We start from the raw sequence: 17,020 nt of genomic DNA, 5'->3' as shown, positions 1-17,020 counted from the left end.
TATTTCGAACACTGTTTAAACATACTTAGAACAATTTCAGCCATCTTGTTCCTTGTGTAGACAAGACAGGACTTTTGTTACGTGGACTGAGGAAGGTGTTTAACTGTCTGATCAACTTCCATGCATCTTGCCAGGTACAGGATCGTCATGCAGGTGTACCTATTGTTCATGTTCTGCCAGGTACACGATTGTCATGCAGGTGTACCTATTGTTCATGTTCTGCCAGGTACACGATTGTCATGCAGGTGTACCTATTGTTCATGTTCTGCCAGGTACAGGATCGTCATGCAGGTGTACCTATTGTTCATGTTCTGCCAGGTACACGATCGTCATGCAGGTGTACCTATTGTTCATGTTCCTGTGGGTTCTCAACTTCATCATCGCCCTGGGGCAGATGGTTCTTGCTGGTGCATTCGCCTCCTACTACTGGGCTTACACCAAGCCTGATGACATACCTGCCTTCCCCGTCATCGGCTCGTTAGGACGCACTCTCAGGTAGGTTGGATACATGACACTTTTTTTGTACCGACATTTCAGGGCTACTTCTTTCATCTTCATTCACTTGATGAAGAAGCACTCAAACGTTGTTATACAATAGGATGTATTCATGTTCTTCCAATTTCTAAATGCCTAGGGTCGGTCAGGTGGCCTGGTGGTTAAAGCGTTCGCTCGTGATGCCAAATACCCAGGTTCGATTCCCGACATGGGTACAATGTGTGAAGCCCATTTCTGGTGTCCCCCACGCTGATATTGCTAAACTCACTCACTCACTCACTCACTCACTCACTCACTCACTCTCACTCTCTCTCTCTCTCTCTCTCTCTCTCTCTCTCTCTCTCTCTCTCTCTCTCTCACCCACCCACCCACTCACCAACTCATATTAGGTCCGGGGTTTAATTCCCAGCTGTGTCATACCAAAATACCTTAAAAGATTGTACTTGTTCTTACCCTGTCTAGCGTTCTGCATTAAGGGGCTTAACCAAGGACTGGTCAGCTCAGGGTCAGTATGCTGAGTGGGATATTCATGTTAGCTAGCACTATTAATCGGCATCAGTCCGGACTAGTACAAGCTAAAACAAACCCACTTCACCTCACCAATACTATACTGTCAACCCTCAAGGAATAGAGACAGACACAGTTGATGCATTAGTCACTGGTTTTAACATTGGTTTGTTACTTGTGTCAAGTAAATGTATTTCCCTTCCAGATACCACATTGGGTCTCTAGCCTTTGGGTCACTTATCATTGCAATCATCCAGTTCATTAGGATTGGCCTGGAATATCTCGACTCCAAACTCAAGGGATCTGAGAATGCAGTTGCCCGGTTCTTCCTACGGTGAGTATACGTACCTAAGACCTGACAGTTTACTGATAATAAATATAGTTGCGAGCAACAATTGGGGCTCCATGATCGTATACTAGGGCTGGACGAGTCCAATTTTACTACCCAGGTACCTGACCCCCTATTACCTGACCCGTGTACCTACTAAAGGTCTCCAGAGTTGGGAACAAAATGTCTGATTGGGAATTGTTTACCGCAGCCCTTGCAAAAACTATTTAAATACATGAATCAATAGATCAGATCAGGTGTGCACTGAAGTTGACTGAAGCTTTATCCTTACTCAAACATATATAAGTCAAGGAATGTGTGCATCGTCAGAAAGAATTGCGAACATTAGCGACTTTTAGTATAACCAATGTCATTAAACAATAGTTCACGTGATTAACCTGGGGTCCGGGAAGTCCTGTGGGTACCCAGGTCCTACTCAGAACCTGGGCGACCCGAGTACCCGAGTCACCCGTCTCAGCCCTGTCGTATACCACTAAATGAATGAATGAGTATGGTTTTACGCCGCTTTTAGCAATGTTCCAGCAATATCACAGAGGGGGAGACCAAAAATGGGCCTCTCACATTGTACCCATGTCAGGAATCGAACCAGGGTCTTCGGAGTAACAAGCGAATGCTTTAACCACCAGGCTATCCGACCGCCCCTCACTATTTGAGAAGGAGATGATGTAGACATTATTGAAGGCTACACTTGACAAATGTTTGAGGTGTGAAAAGTGTTTTGTTGAGACTGAAAGACCTGTAAGAATCCTTTAGATATGTTTTATGTAAAATCGGGTAATTTGTTTCAGGTTCCAAATGCTGAAGCTTTCCGAATACATCTCAGTCCTATGTTGTTTCTTTATTTCAGTTGTCTCAAGTGTTGTTTCTGGTGTCTTGAAAAGTTCATGAAGTTTCTCAACAAGAATGCGTACATCTTGGTAAGATTCAACTTTGTCCTCTTTGGCCCATGAAGTCAAATATGTTTTTTTCTCCTAGATACAACTGTTATTGTTTCACTAATTTCATAATCTGTTATAAAAATCAAATGATGAAATTCCTACTGTTTTTTATTTATTTTGCTGCTTCATGTGGATTTTGAAATTAGGTGTAGTTTGCAATTTTTTTAATTGTTTTACATATACACTGAGCAAAAAAGTTTGTGATCATAAATATTTTTGGGGATATTTTTTATGAGTGAGTGAGTATGGTTTTACGCCACTTTTAGCAATATTCCAGCAATATCACGGCGGGGGACACCAGAAATGGGCTTCACACATTGTACCCATGTCGGGATTCGAACCCGGGTCTTCGGCGTGACGAGCGAACGCTTTAACCACTAGGCTACCCGACCTCCCCTATTTTTTATGAAATTGTGTCTTCACTAACAAAAAAATCCCCAAAAATATTCATGATCCCTTACTTATTTTGTTGAGAATATACTAGAAGCTGAGCATGGTGGTACATCTAAATATACTGAGTTGTCTATATCTAAAACAAGCATAATTTCATTTTGGAATAATGCTTATAACAATTCTGCTGGGACATTTCTTCCAATATTATGTTGTAGACTTTGAATTACACTGTATTAAAAAACCTTCTCTTGTCATCAGGTTGCAGTGTACGGCAAAAACTTTTGTGTATCAGCCAAGGATGCATTCTTCCTCATCATGAGAAATATTGTCAGGTAAATCACTAGCTCTGAAGTCGCCTAGCGACAGTATCTTTCCTTTAAAGGGAAAATTAGTTCTTTTCCCTTCTGAAATAGTCCTGTGGGTATTCTGGCGAAGTTAATAGGTCTCCATCAACCTTGTCGTACGAGGGGACTAAATGGATCGAGTTGTCAGACTCGGTGACTTGGTTGATTGCATGTCATTGTATCCCAATAGTGTGGATCGATGCTCATGAGGTCAATCAATGATTTGTATAAAATGTCACTAGGGTGTTAATATTTATGACATTTAAACTACAGAGGAATGCGTGTGGATATATATTTACTTTCCTCACTCAGAAAAATAATGACAATTGTAAAGCCGATACAAATTATTTATTAGAGTTTCATCCCAGAGTGCCTCACTGCCACACTCCTGAACTCACATCATCTCCCTACAAGACAAATGGTTATGTGTTGACTTGCTCCTTGACGAGAAACACCACATGCATGACACATGTACGTAGCGCTATCAAATACAAACACATTAATGTTCACCCATTCTTTGTACACTTTGTTTAGAACAAATATGATGCATGAATTAAAATGCCCCCCACAATTTTAAAAACTTTGATGAAAATCTAGTTATTGATATAGTTTGTGGCCAGCTCAGCTGGGAAATAAGTAAATCAACTAGCAGGATTTAACGTGTAACTCGGTCACTATGGGGGGCAGAGTGAGCCAGCACTCATAAGTGCCAGGGGCTGAGATCGTATCCCGCCAGTGACCTGGTGGTCAGCCTTGGGACCAACAATGTTGACATGTCTTTACAGTGCTGTCACTACCCCTAGTGTACAGTACATACACCCTGTGCACTTAAAAGAACCGACTCGTCCGATGGTAGATGACCAGATGTTGGAAAAACAAATAAGTTTGTGTAATTCTGTTGTTGTTTTTCAGGACAGTTGTTGTTGACAAGATGACAGATTTTGTGCTGTTTCTCAGCAAGCTGGTGGTCACAGCTGCGGTCTGTAAGTAACACAATTTCATTTACTTGCATTCATGTTGTACTCCAACCAGGCATCCATCACATGACCCTTGAGTGGTCACATGACTGTAGTGGGTGCGGCCAGGCCCTTGAGTGGTCACATGACTGTAGTGGGTGTGGCCAGGCCCCTGAGTGGTCACATGACTGTAGTGGGTGTGGCCAGGCCCCTGAGTGGTCACATGACTGTAGTGGGTGTGGCCAGGCCCCTGAGTGGTCACATGACTGTAGTGGGTGTGGCCAGGCCCCTGAGTGGTCACATGACTGTAGTGGGTGTGGCCAGGCCCCTGAGTGGTCACATGACTGTAGTGGGTGTGGCCAGGCCCCTGAGCGGTCACATGACTGTATAGGGTGTGGCCAGGCCCCTGAGTGGTCACACGAGTTTTCAGTGGGTGTGGTCAGGCCCCAGAATGGTTCCTTGTCAGCGCAATGGACGTGGTCAGACCTCTGGGTGGATGCCAAACCCGTACCCCTCGTCATGTCCTACCCACTCCTGCTGAGTTGACAGAGGATTCATTTGGAGATCACTCAGGGCAGGGTGTTCATCAGCTTCAAACCAACCCCTACTGAACGTCACAAATGCACACAGGCCTGTGAAATGAAGACAAAATACTATAGCAGCACCCGACCCCCGACTTTTGAGAAATTTAAATGTACTCCCCACTCCCACCCCATGTGCTTGTGTCTCTCACCAGAGCAGTAAACCTGTAACACATGCATCATGTGGGGTATTCTGTAGGGCTGGGACGGGGTACCTGGGTCGGGTGGGTACTGAGTTGGACCCGGGTACCCACAGGACTACCCGGACCCGTAGTTAGTCATTTGATTATATTGTTTAATGGCAAAAATTATCAAGAACTCTATGGTTACACTATAAGTCACAAATGTTCACATTTCTTTCCGACTATGCACACATTCCTTCTGACTTTATATGTTTGCATAAAGATTAAACTTCAGTCAACTTCAGTGTAAGCCTGAACAGATCATTTTATACCTGTATCTCAATACATTTTGACAGGAGTACAGTCAAGCGTTTCCTAAGCGGACATTTTGTACCTATCTCTTGAGACCCACAGTGGGTACCCAGGTAGGGTCAGTAATAGGGGGTTGGGTACCTGGGTAGGGTCGGTAATAGGGGGTTGGGTACCCGGGTAGGGTCAGTAATAGGGGGTTGGGTACCTGGGTAGGGTCGGTAATAGGGGGTTGGGAACGCGTGTAGGGTCAGGTAATAGGGGGTTGGGTACCCAGGTATGGTCAGGTAATAGGGGGTTGGGTACCCGGGTAGGGTCGGTAATAGGGGGTTGGGTACCTGGGTAGGGTCAGTAATAGGGGGTTGGGTACCTGGGTAGGGTCGGTAATAGGGGGTTGGGTACCCGGGTAGGGTCAGTAATAGGGGGTTGGGTACCTGGGTAGGGTCGGTAATAGGGGGTTGGGTACGCGTGTAGGGTCAGATAATAGGGGGTTGGGTACCCATGTAGGGTCAGGTAATAGGGGGTTGGGTACCTGGGTAGGGTCGGTAATAGGGGGTTGGGTACCTGGGTAGGGTCGGGTAATAGGGGTTTGGGTACCTGGGTAGGGTCAGGTAATAGGGGGTTGGGTACCTGGGTAGGGTCGGTAATAGGGGGTTGGGTACGCGTGTAGGGTCAGGTAATAGGGGGTTGGGTACCTGGGTAGGGTCGGTAATAGGGGGTTGAGTACGCGTGTAGGGTCAGGTAATAGGGGGTTGGGTACGCGTGTAGGGTCAGGTAATAGGGGGTTGGGTACGCATGTAGGGTCAGGTAATAGGGGGTTGGGTACCTGGGTAGGGTCGGTAATAGGGGGTTGGGTACCCAGGTAGGGTTGGTAATAGGGGGTTGGGTACCCGGGTAGGGTCAGGTAATAGGGGGTTGGGTACGCGTGTAGGGTCAGGTAATAGGGGGTTGGGTACCTGGGTAGGGTCGGTAATAGGGGGTTGGGTACGCGTGTAGGGTCAGGTAATAGGGGGTTGGGTAAGCATGTAGGGTCAGGTAATAGGGGGTTGGGTACCTGGGTAGGGTCGGTAATAGGGGGTTGGGTACCCGGGTAGGGTCGGTAATAGGGGGTTGGGTACCCGGGTAGGGTCGGTAATAGGAGGTTGGGTACCCGGGTAGTAAATTTGGACTCATCCCAGCCCTAATGTCCTCCCAGAAACACCTGAACAAGATGCTGTGACGCAGCTCAAGTCAGGCTTCATCAGATGCAAATTACTGCATCCGTACACAGACATACACATTAAGAATGGATGTAAATAATTTACATAGAGCATCCATGGGGATGAAGAAATGAATGACTGTTTAGAAGCTGTCGAAATTGTAGCTTACTTTGTTTCATATTACCATTTCTCTGCTGGTCATGAAGACACACATGAGTCATGAGTCCAGAGTGAGATTGGTTGGTTATCTTGAATCTAGCGTTGAAATTCTGACTACAATAATCTTGAGCATGTGTAATTTCATACTGAACTAAAAAGTTTGTGATCATGAATTTTTTTTTGTGAAGACTGAGCACACAATTTCATAAAATTATCTTCCAAAACATTCATGATCCAGTAGAACATGACTGCATCAGTAAATCTACAATTCCTGGAAGTCATGACTGCATCAGTAAATCTACAATTCCTGGAAGTCATGACTGCATCAGTAAATCTACAATTCCTGGAAGTCATGACTGCATCAGTAAATCTAGTATTCCTGGAAGTCATGACTGCATCAGTAAATCTACAATTCCTGGAAGTCAAGTCTGCCAGGGACCTCCAACAATGGTATCTGTGAGTTCCTGGAAATGCATAGACACAGGTAAATCCTCAGACTCCAACTGAAACCAACAGCCTTACAGCGACTCACTCCCTTGTGTTGCAGGTGCAGGGGCGTTCTTCTGGTTCCAGGGCAAGGTGCCGTTCTTCACCAACTACGTTCCTACACTCAACTACTACCTAACTCCAGTCATTGTGAGTACACTTGTCACTGGCGGCCCAGGCGTCTCATGCACAGTGCTGCAGAGTTGTCTCCCTTAGACATACCAGGAACCTATGACAAAGGCTTCAAATCCTATATTTGCTCTGATTATGTTGTTAGGGTTGTCCGCATCATACCCATGCTCACCAAAATGGTAAACGTCAAGGACCTGCATCACTTCGGGTTTTCCTCCCACTTCAAGATGAGTCACAGTGATATGACTGGAATACTATTTGAGGCACCACTTACCACACTAACATACACGTTCTTGTTGGCTCCACCGCAAGCTTAACACTGCTATACTTACTGATTTTCAATTTAAAAGGGGGCGGTCGGGTAGCCTAGTGGTTACATGGGTACAATGTGTGAAGCCCATTTCTGGTGTCCCCCGCCGTGATATTGCTGGAATATTGCAAAAAGCGGCGTAAAACCATACTCACTCACTCACTTCAATGTAAAATATTCGCTCATCAGCCTCCTGAACTGATGAGCAAGGGAGGGAACTCTTAACATAAGGGAGCCTAGGTGTCCCAGTCGTCTAAGGCGCCGTGATTCGCTGTGCAGAGTTACGTTCCTTGTGCACGCCAGAAACATATGATTGTGGGTTCGAATCCCGGCTTGCCCCAATTATGTTTCTAAGTTTGTCAGCACCATACCTGTGCTCGTGGGTTTCACCGAAGTGGTAAACATCTGAGACCTGCATCACTTGGGGCTTTCCTCCCACATTAAGCTGACATGCCTTGATATAACTGGAATAGTGTTTAAAGCGGGGTTAAACCCAACTCACTCACTTAACATAAATATTCCAATCAACTTCTGTAAATCCTCACATTTTGAATGTTAGTTCCAAATTTCATTTACAAAGTCCGTACATGGTCAGGCTAAATTTCTAAAGATTTTTACATTTTTACATTTTTACATATCAGAAGGTTGATGTTCACTTTATTTTATTTGTTATGATATTTCTTGAAAATCCTACAAAAATATCATGCAATGTAATTAGTGAGTGATTGAGTACGTCGCTTTTAGCAATATTCCAGCAATATCACGGTATAGGGAGACTAGAATTGAGGTTCACACATGTACCCATGTTGGGAATCGAAACCCGGGTCTTCAGCGTGACGTTGCAGTGTGATTAGAAATTAACAAATTTTCGAGGAGAATAACATGAAGTGTTACTGGATGATCATTTGTACAGGACTACCATGCAATGTTATGATATTCACACAACATGATGAAGCCAATCAACAAGTGTTTACTTTACAGATCCTGACCGTGGCAGCTTACCTGGTTGCCTGCTGCTTCTTCAGCGTCTACAGCATGGCCGTCACCACCATCTACCTCTCCTTCTGTGAGTACAGCATCATTCCCAAGGGAGTCGGGGAACAATATGTCTCCAAATAGCATCACTCCCTAGGGTGTCAGGGAACTATATGTCTCCACACAGCATCACTCCCCAGGGAGTGGGGGAACAATATGTCTCACATAGCATCACTCCCCAGGGAGTAGGGGAACGATATGTCTCACATAGCATCACTCCCCAGGGAGTCGGGGAACGATATGTCTCCACATAGCATCACTCCCTAGGGTGTCAGGGAACAATATGTCTCCACACAGCATCACTCCCCAGGGAGTGGGGGAACGATATGTCTCACATAGCATCACTCCCCAGGGAGTGGGGGAACAATATGTCTCCACACAGCATCACTCCCCAGGGAGTGGGGGAACAATATGTCCCACATAGCATCACTCCCCAGGGAGTTGGGGAACAATATGTCTCCACACAGCATCACTCCCCAGGGAGTAGGGGAACAATATGTCTCCACACAGCATCACTCCCCAGGGAGTGGGGGAACAATATGTCTCCACACAGCATCACTCCCCAGGGAGTAGGGGAACAATATGTCTCCACACAGCATCACTCCCCAGGGAGTAGGGGAACGATATGTCTCCCATAGCATCACTCCCCAGGGAGTGGGGAACAATATGTCTCCACATAGCATCACTCCCCAGGGAGTCGGGGAACAATATGTCCCACATAGCATCACATAGCATCACATCACATCAGGCTTGTTCTGAGATGGGGATTGGTTGATCGTTCCCTATTTAAATCTTTGAACCCCACCAAGCCCCTATTCACTCAAAGATCCTAGTGTAAGTGCTGTTAAAATAGTGCTGAAATATGGCTAGAATGTTGCTGGAATATTGCTGGTATATTTGCAGTTGTAAACAACATTCGCTCACTTGCCCATTTGAAACTGGTGTATTTTCATTATTTTTATTTTATGTTTTACTGACATTTGCCCACCTGTGAAGATCCGGGGTAGAAAAGGTCTTCAGCACCCTATGCTTGTCATAAGAGGCGACTAACGGCATCGGGTGGTCAGGCTTGCTGACTTGCAAGATGCATGTCATCGTATCCCAATTGCCTGGATCATGATGTCAATCACTGGGTTGTCTTGATTATCTACAAACTGCCTTCATACAGCTGGAATATTGCTGAGTGCAGCGTTAAACAACAAACAAACATTGGCCATTAATCTTGCATCAATACCTCCGCAGTCATACAGTAGTACTGTTTACAACCAATGATCCAGAATCCCACTATGAGGAGTTTGAATCCCAGACTTACCCTTATGATAATACGAGGTTTGTCAGCACCAGGCCAGAGAACACATCTACGACCTATGTTCGAGACTGCCTCCGTGGTCTAGTGGTAGAGCATCCGCCCGGGGAGCGGAAGGTTCCGGGTTCAATCCCCGACCGCGTCATACCAAAAGATGTTAAAAGATGGTACTTGTTGTTATCCTGTCTGGCGCTCGGCATTAGGTGGCTAAAACAAGGACTGGTCGGCTCGGAGTCAGTATACTGTGTCTGAGTGGGGTATCCGTGTTAAACTGCGGCATGGTATCTCAGTGAGCTAGCACTATATATCGGCATCAGTCCGGACTAGTACAAGCAGCCACACACACACACACACACACACACACACATGCACGTCGCTATGTAAGTGCAATTATCTTGGACGCAACGTTAAACCCAATTCCACCTCACCTCACCTCACCTCACCTCACCTACATCCGCTTTCTCCCACATCAAGCTGACATGGTGAGGTGTGGCTGAAGTACCTTCGTCACCACTCGCCCCTTTCCGTAACCGGCAAGAAGACTCGTCCCCCCTATCGATGAATGTTATGTGTGAAAATACGACAAATCAATCACAATGCGCGCATGATTTCAAGTTCTTCGTCAAAGAATCCCTCAGAAATAATTTTTGATTTTACTTGTGTCTTGCATCTAAAAATATACCCAAGACATAGTTAAATGTGCTCAATCATACTGTATAATTCCGCATGTGCCGATGTGCTTTAAAATTGCATCTGAAATATATATAATATATGGGGAAATATATGTGAACCATTACGCGACGAGTTGACAAATGTTTTAGCTATGCCCGTTTGCGCTAAGACGCAACCAGGTTGCAAAAATGGCCATGAGAGGGGCACGAGTCGCTATTCGGCTTGTCCCGGAATAAGACGAGTTGGACACGAATGGCTGAAATACTGTTCAAAGTAGCATTAAACCAAACTCACTCACTCACTCACTCACTCATTGACACTCGGCGAAATGAAATAAATTCTGCTTATGATGGCATCAAGCCTAACTCACTCTCTGCCTCTGTTACAGTGGAGGACCTGGAGAAACATGATGGCAGCGCCGAGAAGCCATACTACATGAGCAAGGAGCTGATGAAACTACTTGGCAAGCGGAACAAGTTCCTTGAACCAGAAAAGAAGGGGTGTTGCTAAGTCATGCATGGATGTTGGTGCTAAGCCATACAATCAGCAGTCTAGACCATGTGATATCTGAGGTTTTGTTGCATGATACAGTTCCCAAATGCTAAAATCTCATTATTTTGTAATTTATGATGGGGATTTTGATAAGATAATGTGTAAATAATTCATGAAGAAATGTATGATTTGAGAGAGATATTCTACATTGGTGGGGTGTGGAGCGATTGCCACTTTCAGTATTATATAATTACATTAACATTTCAACTGCATTCCTACTTATGAATACAATAAAAACATGATTGTCATGCTGGCCATCATTAACTGTGAACAATTACACCAAGAGACCCATCAAAATACTTTTGAACAACTACACCAAGAGGCCCATCACAATACTTGTGAACAATTACACCAAGAGGCCCATCGCAATACTTTTGAACAATTACACCAAGAGACCCATTGCAATACTTTTGAACAATTACACCAAGAGACCCATCGCAATACTTTTGAACAATTACACCAAGAGACCCATCAAAATACTTTTGAACAACTACACCAAGAGACCCATCACAATACTTTTGAACAATTACACCAAGAGGCCCATCGCAATACTTTTGAACAATTACACCAAGAGGCCCATCACAATACTTTTGAACAATTACACCAAGAGGCCCATCACAATACTTTTGAACAATTACACCAAGAGACCCATCACAATACTTTTGAACAATTACACCAAGAGACCCATCACAATACTTTTGAACAATTACACCAAGAGGCCCATCGCAATACTTTTGAACAATTACACCAAGAGGCCCATCACAATACTTTTGAACAATTACACCAAGAGGCCCATCACAATACTTTTGAACAATTACACCAAGAGGCCCATCACAATACTTTTGAACAATTACACCAAGAGGCCCATCACAATACTTTTGAACAATTACACCAAGAGACACATCACAATACTTTTGAACAATTACACCAAGAGACCCATCAAAATACTTTTGAACAACTACACCAAGAGACCCATCACAATACTTTTGAACAATTACACCAAGAGGCCCATCGCAATACTTTTGAACAATTACACCAAGAGGCCCATCACAATACTTTTGAACAATTACACCAAGAGACCCATCTCAATACTTTTGAACAATTACACCAAGAGACCCATCACAATACTTTTGAACAATTACACCAAGAGGCCCATCGCAATACTTTTGAACAATTACACCAAGAGGCCCATCACAATACTTTTGAACAATTACACCAAGAGGCCCATCACAATACTTTTGAACAATTACACCAAGAGGCCCATCACAATACTTTTGAACAATTACACCAAGAGGCCCATCACAATACTTTTGAACAATTACACCAAGAGACCCATCACAATACTTTTGAACAATTACACCAAGAGACCCATCACCAATACTTTTGAACAATTACACCAAGAGGCCCATCGCAATACTTTTGAACAATTACACCAAGAGGCCCATCACAATACTTTTGAACAATTACACCAAGAGGCCCATCACAATACTTTTGAACAATTACACCAAGAGACCCATCACAATACTTGTGAACAATTACACCAAGAGACCCTTCACAATACTTTTGAACAATTACACCAAGAGGCCCATCACAATACTTGTGAACAATTACACCAAGAGGCCCATCACAATACTTGTGAACAATTACACCAAGAGACCCATCGCAATACTTGTGAACAATTACACCAAGAGGCCCATCACAATACTTGTGAACAATTACACCAAGAGGCCCATCACAATACTTGTGAACAATTACACCAAGAGACCCATCACAATACTTGTGAACAATTACACCAAGAGGCCCATCACAATACTTGTGAACAATTACACCAAGAGACCCATCACAATGCTTGTGAACAATTACACCAAGAGACCCATCACAATACTTGTGAACAATTACACCCAGAGACCCATCCTGACACTTGTGAACAATTACACCAAGAGACCCATCCTGACACTTGTGAACAATTACACCAAGAGACCCATCCTGACACTTGTGTTCCAGTTGATGAATGTTTTTCGTTTGCATTTGGAGGAACAGAAAACAATGGTTTCAGACTTCAATAGACTTTGACAGTACATGCATCAGCAGACAGACCAGTCAGCTCATCGGAAATGTTGCCACATTACAGGGTACTGTGGTCTGCCAGCTGTAGGATACTGTGGTTGTTAGTGTGTCAGCTGTAGGATATTGTGGTCTGTCAGCTGTAGGATACTGTGGTCTGCCAGCTGTAGGATACTGTGGTCCGTCAGCTGTAGGATAATGTGGTCTGTCAGCTGTAGGATACTGTTGTCTGCCAGCTGTAGGATATTGTGGTCTGTCAGCTGTAGGATATTGTGGTCTGTCAGATGTAGGATACTGTGGTCCGTCAGCTGTAGGATAATGTGGTCTGTCAGCTGTAGGATACTGTTGTCTGCCAGCTGTAGGATATTGTGGTCTGTTAGCTGTAGGATACTGTGGTCTGTCAGCTGTAGGATACTGTTGTCTGTCAGCTGTAGGATACTCTGGTCTGTTAGCTGTAGGATACTCTGGTCGTTAGTCTGCCAGCTGTAGGATACTGTGGTCCGTCAGCTGTAGGATAATGTGGTCTGTCAGCTGTAGGATACTGTTGTCTGCCAGCTGTAGGATATTGTGGTCTGTTAGCTGTAGGATACTGTGGTCCGTCAGATGTAGGATACTGTGGTCTGTCAGCTGTAGGATACTGTTGTCTGTCAGTTGTAGGATACTGTGGTCTGTTAGCTGTAGGATACTCTGGTCTTTAGTCTGCCAGCTGTAGGATACTGTGGTCCGTCAGCTGTAGGATAATGTGGTCTGTCAGCTGTAGGATACTGTTGTCTGCCAGCTGTAGGATATTGTGGTCTGTTAGCTGTAGGATACTGTGGTCCGTCAGCTGTAGGATACTGTGAGATGTAGGATACTCTGGTCGTTAGTCTGCCAGCTGTAGGATACTGTGGTCTGTCAGCTGTAGGATACTGTGGTCTGTCAGCTGTAGGATACTGTTGTCTGCCAGCTGTAGGATACTGTGGTCCATCAGCTGTAGGATACTGTGGTCCGTCAGCTGTAGGATACTGTTGTCTGTCAGCTGTAGTATACAGATGGAGTTGTTTTAGAGACAAAAAGTGTCATGTAATTTTTCAGATTAAAATCTGATGTATTAATGTAATATCAACGAACTGCATTTACAAACATATTTACCTTTCTTTAGGATTAAATTATGTCAAGGAGAAGATATGAAGACATTATAACTAGGTTTAGGTCTAGTCTATTTTGATTTTTCATGGAGGTTTTGTATCAGAAATGTTTGGACTTTGAGTAATTTCAAAGTTAGTCTTTTGACTTGAGATTGTCTGCCAATTTTGTATGAATTTGTATTGTTCTTTTTTACATATAAAATATGTTTTGTGTATGCTGTGACTGTTCAGCATGTTGAAATCTTGTTGACTTTTAATGAAACTGTGTGAGAGAGATGTTGTTTTGATGCCTATGTACATACACATGTATATTCCTACACATTATGACTGACAATACTTCAGGGCCCTGTTCCTCAAAGCGACTGGAGCTCAAAGGTGATCGTAACTCCCCTAGCTTAACATAGACTTCTGACTGTCATAGCACTGGGATCTCTTTGTGGAACAGGGCCTGGGTCGAAAGTTGAGCATCATCACTGCTTTGTTTTCAAATATCCCAATCTTCCATGTTTGGAAATACCGACATACAACATACATCTCATATTGATAACTGTCCGAGATATCACCGATTCCTGCTGTTTCGACCAGGAACCCGATGGTGGCAGGTAAGGGGTCTTGTCATAGCATGCCAAGAAACAGAGGAATAATTTCAACAGGGTAGTCAAATAACTATTGACAAGGGAAAGTTACGGAGGATGTCATTAGATCACATCTTCCCGAGGCAAAGGAGTCAGCAGACTATAAAAGTCCAGCTTTCACCCTTGCTGAGCTATGTGGAAAGTTCTGGGCTCGATCGTAGCGCGCACCAGTGTCTATTAGGAGTTATGTCCCTCCTATGTCCCTCCTATGTCCCTCCTGGCCAATCAGATATATCACTTGCATTTGCTTCAAACAAAATGGCGGACCAAGTCAAGACTATATCTATATCAAAATCTATATTGGAATTAAAAGGGTCTTACTTTCCGAAGTTCTTCAAATCACGTGAGCACCTTAATCTGTTGGCACCAAGATGGCGGTACACATGTTTTGCAAATCCTGCAATTGACCAAAATCTGCACGGCAGTTTACAAACCAGATATCGATTTCGTTACATGATTTTGATTGGACTATGCATAGACTCCTTAGTCCAGTCAAAACATAACTCCAGCCTAGTCGCAAGGGTGGAAACTGGACTTAAAAACTTATAAATCCCCTTGCCTTGGGAGGATGTTACATCATTGATTCAGTGTTCAGTATATGGAAATCTGTAGTAAATGTTGTACAAACATTACCATGCTATATATTCTTTGTGTTGCTGATTGTTGAGGGCAGGTTGTGTTTCTCAGGCAGCTAGAATTGTTATAATCAGTCCACAGCAGTATGTCCAGAAGGGACGAGCCATTTAGCTTTCTTGAGGGAAAGGTGCGTGTCTGATTTTTTTGTTAGAGACAGAATATGTTTTTGGCATATCCACTGAAAGGTGGAGACGACAATGTGGTTTCATAACACAGTTGTTTTACATGGCATCCAACATATCCAGGAAACAGTTTATTTGAGCAAAACTGTGAATATCCAAAAACTTTCCAGACTCTTTCTCTCTCTTGCTATCAACCCCCCCCCAATATCAATTGGCCTGTTCCTCATGTAGTCTGTCCTATAGGTGATAATCGATGCAATTCCTTCATCAGCTGAAAGTGGTGTGTGGGCATGCTGATGGTGTCCTTGACCTTGGTACCTTCATTTTGTACCCAGTGTTCATTATTGAGATATCTCCCCATGTCTGCATTTACTGTACCAGGACAGGTCAAATTTTGTTGCTACCACAAATTGATGTGATTTGTTCATTTTTGTTAAAATAATGCTGTGGAAACGTACAAACAAGTGAAGGTACACTGCAATAGGTGGGTACAAAACTATGGCCCCAGGTCACAAATGACCCCATCTCCCTAGTGAGGTAGCTGAGTGGTTAAAGTGTCTTCCAGTTCCCACATGGGCAGGGTTTGAAGCCCGTTCTTGGCATCTAGCTGTCATATTGCTCCACTGCGTAAAGCTCTGTCATTTCCCCATGTACTGCTTCCAGCTCAACGTGGAGTTCGGTTTCCAGATACTCAGTACCTGGATGTCATATGAGCCGAATGAACACCCCGGCACTATAACTGGTGTGTCTGTGGTCCTCCCACCCCAAGGCACGTGCATGCACATCACTATATTAGTGCAATAATCTAGGACGCGACTTCACCTCACCACCTCCCCCAAATGCATGGATTATTGCCCGTGATTTCAGTCACTGGTTTGTCTGGTCCGAAGTTAACAGGCTGTTTAGTTTCTTTTGCGGACTCTGTATCAAAGACTCAAAGACGTTAAAAGATGGTACTTGTTGTTACCCTGTCTGGCGCTTGGCATTAAGTGGCTAAAACAAGGACTGGTCGGCTCGGAGTCAGTATACTGTGTCCGAATGGGGTATTCATGTTAAACTGCAGCATGGTATCTCAGTGGGTTGGCACTATAAATCGGCATCAGTCCGGACTAGTACAAGCAGCCAAACACACACACACACGTGCATGCACATTGCTATATAAGTGCAATAATCTTGGTCGTGACGTAAACCCAACTTCACCTCACCTCAGATCTTACGACTATCACAGGTTGGTGAGGACCTCTTCTAACCTGGTTTGACCACTGGGTTGCTAAACCCTGAAATACAGCAGCAATAAATACCACTGTGTTTCAAGATAATGTCCAACATACATGACTACCAACACGAGAGAGGCTTCATGATAGTAGCTTCTATAAGCCATGGAATTTGATGTAACCCTGTTCTTGTGATAGAAGTTGGATGATAAATGCTGAATGCCAAAAATAAAAACTGTGATACAACTGTGATACCTTGAACCTTCACATTTCACAACTGTGATACCCTGAACCTTCACATTTCACAACTGTGATACCACAAACCTTCACATTTCACAACTGTGATACCTAGAACCTTCACATTTCACAACTGTGAT

General features: G+C 44.1%; 2 protein-coding genes across 2 annotated transcripts in view; both read left to right on the top strand.

Moving 5' to 3' along the window:
* LOC124129457 (choline transporter-like protein 2) overlaps positions 1-11,095 on the top strand; it is a 45,222-nt gene extending 34,127 nt beyond the window's left edge. Inside the window, exons 16-23 of the mRNA XM_048389308.1 lie at positions 319-495; positions 1,208-1,336; positions 2,199-2,268; positions 2,941-3,014; positions 3,939-4,009; positions 6,900-6,988; positions 8,262-8,346; positions 10,682-11,095. Coding sequence (XP_048245265.1) covers positions 319-495; positions 1,208-1,336; positions 2,199-2,268; positions 2,941-3,014; positions 3,939-4,009; positions 6,900-6,988; positions 8,262-8,346; positions 10,682-10,803 — 817 coding nt within the window. The 3' untranslated portion in view covers positions 10,804-11,095. The remainder of the gene's footprint in view (positions 1-318; positions 496-1,207; positions 1,337-2,198; positions 2,269-2,940; positions 3,015-3,938; positions 4,010-6,899; positions 6,989-8,261; positions 8,347-10,681) is intronic.
* LOC125376872 lies at positions 11,094-15,029 on the top strand (the record flags this gene model as incomplete). The annotated part of the gene is made up of 2 exons (XM_048389244.1): positions 11,094-13,010; positions 13,776-15,029. A coding segment is annotated over one exon (1,818 nt), but the record flags the coding sequence as incomplete, so codon positions are not given.
* Between the last annotated feature and the right edge of the window lie 1,991 nt (positions 15,030-17,020).

This window comes from Haliotis rufescens, unplaced genomic scaffold (genome assembly GCF_023055435.1).
Source record: "Haliotis rufescens isolate VD_foot unplaced genomic scaffold, xgHalRufe1.0.p SCAF_8, whole genome shotgun sequence".
Classification (NCBI taxonomy): Eukaryota; Metazoa; Mollusca; class Gastropoda; order Lepetellida; family Haliotidae; genus Haliotis; species Haliotis rufescens.
This window is presented reverse-complemented; position numbering and strand designations above follow the sequence as displayed.